The sequence below is a fragment of the Halyomorpha halys genome, unplaced genomic scaffold (genome assembly GCF_000696795.3).
Source record: "Halyomorpha halys isolate HHAL.00 unplaced genomic scaffold, Hhal_1.1 Scaffold223.1, whole genome shotgun sequence".
In the NCBI taxonomy this organism is placed as follows: Eukaryota; Metazoa; Arthropoda; class Insecta; order Hemiptera; family Pentatomidae; genus Halyomorpha; species Halyomorpha halys.
The window spans coordinates 1119890-1128240 of record NW_027115445.1 but is presented as its reverse complement, the minus strand read 5'-3'; the positions used below and the strand labels follow the sequence as shown (position 1 = coordinate 1128240).

The following is an 8351-nucleotide window of genomic DNA, read 5'->3' as shown; positions in this document are numbered from 1 at the left end:
ATCAAAATAAACAACGAACAAACGAAAAACGATAGGACTTTTTGAATGCCCTGGTATTTTTTTAGGGATTTACATGTAAATAAGAGCCTTAAGAAATAAAGTATTCACAACAAAATCGATGATTCTCAATTTCTATTGTTTAAAGATTAGAAAATTTAATGAAACTCATATTGGCAATACTAATAACCAGTATGAGTTATGACTGAATAATTAATTTTCTCAATATCAACTTTAAAAAATATTTAAAAGGAAGATATATAATTTTTGTAATTAAATAATATAAAATACAATCATAAAAATGTACTTCATTTACCATAGAATTCCTATATAATTCTTGAAACCATAAAAATAAATAAGGCTTCCTATGATTAAGGAACATGTGAACACGTAGAAAGTGCTTAGTATAAATTAAAATACACATTAACAAGGAAATGTTATCATGCATGTTAAAAGTTTGTTAGTACGTATAACTACTTAGTTATAAATAAGAATGGATTAGAACAAACATAATATTATACCATCCAAAGATCCCAAACCACATTAACCACCAATAATATGTTAATAATACATGCAATTCCTTAAAAACCTGGAAGGGCCAAAGGGACTAGATTAATACTGTTACTTTGAATTTAAGCATGAGCCTCTGCAAGAAGGAAAATAAAAAAATAAAATAAAAAAAATTGTACCAGTAAAAAAAACTTCCAATCATGTTGTGGTTAAAGTCGAAGCTCTGAAATTAAAAAAAAAGTTGAGATTTTGTTTTATTTGTTTGTTTATTGAAAAGACTGACAGTAGTTTCATTGTTATAAATAAAGAGATAAATTCAAAAGAGAAGAGATTAACAAAGAAAATTATTAATATAAATGTAAATGCCTTACGATTAGAATGTTTCATAGTGAGATGCCTCCTTCTGGCTTGAACCATTCCGTATACAACCGCAGCAAGTGAAGCATGCTGAAATGTTGGTTTACATACGGTCTCTTGTATTTTTTCTTCTTTTCCTAGAACGAAATAGGTTTCCATTTCACCTTTTCCTTTGACTGGAACAAAACCTCGATATTCCATCAGATAACCTCTGGCAATCAGCATCTAAAAATGTTTTTTTAAAAAAAAATGACATTGAACAACTAGAAAATTAAAAAAAAATATGAGTAATTTATTTATAGTTTGAGGTAAATACATAACAATGACTTCAGATCAAAACCCCACCAAAAAATTAAGCTTTGAGAGAATGTTAACAGCTAAAGATTTACTAAACAAAATAGCAGAAATAAAAAATGATTTGCTAAAGGAAGCAGTTGTAATATCAATCATATACTAATTTTTTGTGCAGTCATTACATGAAAATCATATAAATATCAAATTGGCAAAGATAGCGATTTTAATTAACAATGATATTTAAATAGAATTTAAAATAAGATGAAGTACCAAGTAACCAAAGATAAAGTACCAAGTAAGTAAGATAAAGTACCACTACTTCAGTCATTCAGTCATAATTTATTTTCTGATGAATGAAGGGTTGTTATACCAACCCACAATTTTCTAGTTCAAATCTTTTTTCAAGTTTTCAAGAATTTAGTTGTTTTCATTAATTTATATTTATCATGTTGCTGTTGATAACGCACTCAATAATAATATAACAAATACTTCAACTTTTTTAGGCTTAATTTAATATCTTTGTTATACCAGGGCATTCAAAAAGTCCTGTCGTTTTTCGTTTGTTCGTTGTTTATTTTGATTCTAGAGTGTTTGCTAATTAATTCCGTTCAATACAACTTTTATCCATGTAAACACAAATGTTTATACTTTATGAATAGGAGGCTAAGGAGGATTAATTTAATGCAGTCACCATCCAACTGTCTAGTTAAAATGATTCCAGTTGAAACTCAAATTCGGTCGATTTTGCTCTATGAGTTTAAACTTGGCTCAAAAGCTGCCGAAACTGCTAGAAAAATATGCTCCGTGTTTGGGGAAGATGTGCTGTCTGAGCGGAAGGCACAATTTTGGTTTTCAAAATTTCGTGGAGGCGACGAGACACTAGAAGACGAGGCACGCTCAGGTCGACCAACTGTAGTTGATAAGGAGGACGTTCGAAGAGTAGTAGAGTTGGATCCGCGTCAAAGTTGTTCAGAGATAGCCTCTCAACTTAATATCTCAGCCACCACTGCCTGGAATTACCTTAAAGAACTGGGAAAAGTGAAAAAACTGGATAAATGGATTCCTCATAAGCTTTCAGATGCCAATATGCTTGTTCGCTTGACAACTGCATCTTCGTTAACTTCCCGCTTGAAAGTCGAACCCTTTTTGAATCGAATCATCACCTGTGATGAGAAATGGGTGTTGTACAACAACTTCAGACGATCATATCAGTGGTTGTCGGCAGATGAGAAACCTAAACAATTTCCAAAACCAGATCTCCATCCAAAGAAAGTTTTGCTCATTGTTTTCTGGACAGCCAAAGGTATAGTGCATTTTGAGATTCTGAATCAAGGGCAAACCATCACTGCAGAAGTATACTGCAATATACTGGACCATTGCCAATCCAAGCTTAAGACTTTTGATCCCTTCTTAGTCAACAGAAGAAGACCTTTGCTTCTTCAAGACAACGCTCGACCACACACCGCCAAATTGACCAGGGAAAAATTGACAGAAATAGGCTGGGAAGTTTTGCCTCACCCACCATATTCCCCTGACCTGTCACCCACTGATTATCACCTATTCAGAGATCTCGACAACAATCTGAGACAAAAATGTTTTCAAGACCGTGACAACCTAATTCACGAACTGACCACTTATTTTTGCAGTAAAATCAACAGTTTTTTAAGGAAGGAATTTGGGCTTTCCATCTCGTTGGGAGAAGGTTACCGACTGTAACGGTGGATATTTTGATGAATAAAGGTGATTATTTGAAAATATTTATTTATTTATAATTTCCCCCAAAAAAACGACAGGACTTTTTGAATGACCTGGTATTTATAACTGATGTTCAGGTATTCCTTTGTTTATTAGTAAGGCATAAGTATTGATATAAGGATAGATATCAGTTTTAATAGTGCAATAGTCAATTGCCAGTTTTAGCTAAGTTTATTAACACTGCTCTACTCATTATTAGAACATTTTTAAAAGGTAAGATAATTCTAGGGTTTCTGGGGGCAGAGAGGAAAGGAAAGAATTTCCTTTAAAATATTTTATGTTATATACACTGTCATTCTACAAACCATCGCTGTATGTTTAGGCACTTGAATTCTTCCCATTTTTCCTGTAGAATCCATTCTTGAAGCTTCATTCACAGTATTTCCCCAGATGTCATAAACTGGTTTTCTAGCGCCAATGACACCACCAACCAGAGCACCACTGCTTATGCCTGAAAATAGTTTTAATTGTTACTAGAGCTAAATAAGTATACCAAACTATTTTATGAAATTAGATTTTTTATTTTAAAAAAAATTTATTTAAGCAAATCAATCTTAGTTTATTCATTTTTATTCTGTACTAAAGAAATTATTTAATTTCTCAGTCATGATTAATTTGAGGAAAGTTTCAATGTTTATAACATTTTTTAAATGAAAATGAAATGAAATCATGGTATCATTAAAATTATTAAGAGAAAGATTAAATTTAACTAATTTTCCCTCTAATCGGAGGAAAATAAACCCTCTGAAGGTTGACTAGTATTCTTCCAAATTCTAAAAATAATAAATTAATATTATAAATCATTTTCTTACCAATACGCAGATGAAAATTATTGAAAGAATGTTTATTTATAGCTTCTAATGATTGTTTCATGGCTAAACCAAAATCAACCAATGAGCAAACATGGGCATATTCATCTTCTGTCTTAAAGAAAAAACAAAGTTAAAAAAAGGATATAAGTTGTCAGAAATACAGTTATTGGTGTATAAATCAGTCAAATAATCTGCTTTATTATAATTAACTATACCTCATGAATTGGATTCAATCCTGAAGCAGCCATATAAGATGCTCCGACAGTTTTGATTTTTTCAATTGAACTAAATCTTGCTTCAGATAATAGTTCATCAAAATCAACTGGCAATCATAAAATAAAATTCAAGATAATTAATATACATTGCTAAATATAGTCGCCACCACATTTAAGTAAAATGCGAATATAGTGACTATTCATGTAACCAAAAAAAAACTTCATTTTTTACTTTTAATTTACCCATTGCAAATAATGTTTTTTTCCTATTTTTAGACCTCACTACTCTGAGTCCTAAATTTTTGTTTATAAGACTTTATTTAATAAAAATGTTTCTGGCAAATGAATAAAATTAATGAATATGAAAAAATTTATTTTTGATTATTACTTCATTATACAAAGCTAGAGTGGGCTCAACAGATCCCTAGCATGTCTGTCAAACTTATTCAATTTTCCATGAACTATCGTACACTTCTAGTTACCTACCTCATAATACACCTAATTATTTTTAATCCATGCCTTTTTATGTGAATCCTTGCTTCAAATTGAATCACACAAATCAATATAATTGTTTTTATAATGTATAATATATTCTTTTATTCAAATTTATGTATAAAATTTATTAGTTTGGTAATTTATTAATATAGGTAGTTAAATAGGTATGTAAATATTTTGAATAATCTAAAAACGTTCAGAACTCTGTCAGTATCATGTTCTAAGCTACAAAACCAAAAAGGTAGAAATGAAATAAATAGAATCATTATAAATTATGTATACTTAATATTGTTATATTAAGTATCATATATAATATTGTTATGTTTGTCATTGTTACGGAAAGCAACAATTTTCATCTGAAATTTAAAAAAATTAAAATTGCTCTACACATACCAAAAAAACTGGTATACTCAGCTAAAACTCAAGAATGAACACCCTTACCCTCTATACGGTAAGGGTATTTATTTTTAAGGCAAAAAATAAATATGAAAGTGTCTGAAGGACAATAATATAGTGTTTAGGAAAAGACGATACTGTTGTTTTATAACCATATCATCATTCACCCTCATTCTTGTCATATCCCATCAGAGGCATACCTAGAGGGAAAGAGTGGAGGGGATGATCTGCTCTGAGTCTCCCTTACACCATACAAGGGTACAGCACCCAAAGGTCTCTTTTTTCTTATTTTGTTTAATTAACATTGTAACAAAAAATTACATACTATTTGTTTTTTAATCAAACAAAAACCTTTTAGTGATAAATTAAAAGTTAAAAAAGGGTCTTAATAAAATATATCATAAAAATGTTGACTTTTGGCTTTAGGGTGGATTTTATATTTGATTTAACTTCCTAAAGATTTGCAGCTGAGGCCAATAAAGACACATTCTACTGTATTGTGCGGAATCCAAACCATTCAACAATTTCTTTCAAGACAAAAACAGCTATGAAGACTGAGAACATTTCCTGGAGTCCACTGGTATTTAAACCCAAATATTGTAGGTTTAAGATAAAAATATGAAGGATATAATATAAAGTTATTCCAAAAAGTACATATTTTTTTTTTTTTTTAAGGAAGGAGGGCAGGAGTCCTCAAAACTGATACAATACAAAGATTTTTTCAATTTGAAAAATATCCTGGACATTAAATAGTTGTTTTCTAGGAGAATGATCCATATAATGTATAATGTTATAAAACTTCCAAAAAAATAAATAAAAATATTATAAAACTTCAGAAATTTCATGAATTGCAAGTAAAAAAATATTAAAATTGGATATTTAATTATATGAGTATATAATAGCATTGTTAAGTAAATTATACAGTAATGAAGCAATAGATGATGGATGATATTTAAAAACAAATAAATACATGAACATTTTGTCTGAATTTGTTTAATTACTCCAGATAAAGGGGAGTTGAGAGGTTATGGAAATATTCAGTTCCAGTGGACTTCTTTCTCAAGATCACCATCACAGCAGTCCACTCTACATGCCCACTCTTAAACGTGGTGGTGACAATACTTCCAAAAAGGTACAAAATAATAGAAATATTTGGCATAATTAAAGTTAATAAGTAATTTAAATATTACCAATAATTTCATTTAAAAGACGAATACATTCCATTCCTTTATTAACATCTTCAGAATAAAATTCAGTAAAATTTGGAATGCTAGCAAACATAACTCCAACTTTGTCTCTTGATTGAGAATATAACTCCTATTAGGAACAAAAATAAATTATGTATAAATTAACATTTTTATTGATTAAATATGAAAAAAAAAATGTATTTTCTTAGAATTTGTTAGTATACACCTATTTTTGTTTTTTCTAAATCCATGATCACAATAAAATATCAATTTATAATCCTTTAAATTACAATACAATTTTCTATCTTTAAGTCAAAAACATAACTTATTGGTGCTGATATTTTTTTTTAATATATTTTAAGAGCATTGTGGGCATCAATGATAATGAAAATATTTGTGATTAAAAATTAATAAAATGAGGATTAATAATTATGAAATATGTTTTAAAAATTATGTGAACATAAATAATTACATCCGCTAAACGATCATTAAGGAAGTGTTGTGCAACATGATCAGGCAATATATTTCTTAATAACTGCCTGTTGTTTTTTCTTGTTTCTCTCATTTCTGCAAGTTCCCTTTGAGCATCAAGTTTCCATAAGAAATCAAGTCTTGAAGTGATTTCAACAAGTCTAGCATGATAGGCAACTAATGTAAAAAATATAGAAAGCATTAACAGCATCTGTGCTGAAAATGGCATGTTGAGGCTGAAAAAAATACATATTATACAATTAAAATATAGAACAGTGATTTCTAACTAGATTTAATAGAAGTTTACTCACTGCTTTTCTAATTGTTTTTGTCTGAAAACTTCGGGATACAAAACAACAATTAAAGTGGCAAAACTTCCAACCATTACCAAAGCAAGAGCGGTTTTAACCAAAAAATATACTTTTAGTGTAGTTGCCAGAGCAATTAAACATAATACCCAAGTAAATACCATGTATTCAACATGAATACAAGCAATAAGGTATATATCTTCAGATGGAGGTTCATTAAGTTCAATATTTGAATCTGACTTCATGTTTCTTTTAAATCTTCTATGATGAGAAGTAGAATGTATGCTGTTATTTTTTGTTTTTTTATTAGTCAAATGATGATGTTTATTGATCTCATTAACATGGATTGGAATCCAATCATCATCATAAATATCATCTGATGTCATAATAAGAGGTGGGTAAAGTTTGTTCATGCTTGTCCGATTTATATGAGATGTTTTAATATGGCGATTAAGTCTTTTCATAAATTTATCATCACACATGGTACAGTTTGTCCCATTTATCCCAAGAGAAGTATTATATGCGTCATCTTTAATTACAAGATGGTCTGGTAATAAAACCTTAAAAAAATAAATAAATTGTTATTTTATCCAATAATCATTTATGACAAATATCATTACCAATTTAATAATATGCAATATGATATCCATGTTAGGAAGAACTTATAACATTATAATCATGATAAAAAATGATGATACTTATTAAATGAAGAGTGCCCCACTAAGTGGTTTTTAACTGTTTGATTAGCGGGTGGAACTTGTATTTGGATCTATCATCATTAGTACTTGTTGCCACTCTATTTTTTCTCTTCTTTTGTTTTGTTTCAGTTACCAGTAATGATGTTTAACTGACAAAAAGCTAGAAATATTTTCTTTGAGCAGCATTAAAGAAGTGTAGAGACAATGGGGGACAACATGGTATCGGACAAAAATGGATGGAAAGAGTATTAAAAACTTCCATAAGTTTCATACTAGCAGGTCTATATGGCAAGCTACCCAGTAAAATGATCCGGTGTAAGAAAATGAAAAGTCTATCACATTTGAAAGCAACAAAAGTTCAAACCCTACATTCTCAGGCTACTTCACATAAGTGAGAACAATCAGAATAGAGGACTCGAATTTCGTGAATGGATTTGTTGTAATGACAGTCACAGTGATAATATTGACTGCTGACTGACTCCTAAATTGAATGGAACCATCAATTGACAAGTAGGTAAGAGATAATACTTACCGTATGGAATTATTCATACAGTATGGTGACTAGTGATTAATGAAGTTTGAGGACAGTTGTTGGAACATAATTAATATTTGTAAATAAATTACACTAGATGATATTACATACACAATACACTGACTGAAAGATAGCATGGTCAAGAGCTGACTAACAGGTTATAACATAACAAAGAGGGGAAAAGTTACTACTTCGAGGTATTATATGTAGATATTATTATTATATTATACAAATATAATATATTATTAGATCAATTATTTTTTATATATGATTGTTTGAGAGTGGTTTAGTTTATTATCAAATTAACACAATTTTGACCCTTTT

The 8351-nt window shown here is 29.5% G+C and overlaps 1 protein-coding gene across 5 annotated transcripts in view; it reads right to left on the bottom strand.

The window, feature by feature from the left end:
- Positions 1 to 8351, bottom strand: part of LOC106679834 (adenylyl cyclase 78C) — a 305518-nt gene that overhangs the window by 3671 nt on the left and 293496 nt on the right. For 3 of the 5 annotated variants that reach the window (XM_014419197.2, XM_067052478.1, XM_014419198.2), the window contains exons 19-25: positions 6801 to 7357; positions 6491 to 6725; positions 6022 to 6148; positions 3941 to 4047; positions 3726 to 3837; positions 3219 to 3364; positions 879 to 1089 (exon numbers count right to left, since the gene is read on the bottom strand). In XM_014419197.2, the coding sequence (XP_014274683.1) occupies positions 879 to 1089; positions 3219 to 3364; positions 3726 to 3837; positions 3941 to 4047; positions 6022 to 6148; positions 6491 to 6725; positions 6801 to 7357 (1495 nt within the window). Of the gene's footprint in view, positions 1 to 686; positions 731 to 878; positions 1090 to 3218; positions 3365 to 3725; positions 3838 to 3940; positions 4048 to 6021; positions 6149 to 6490; positions 6726 to 6800; positions 7358 to 8351 lie in introns of those variants that run through there. The other 2 variants (XM_067052479.1, XR_010844843.1) reach the window with 2 other exon arrangements.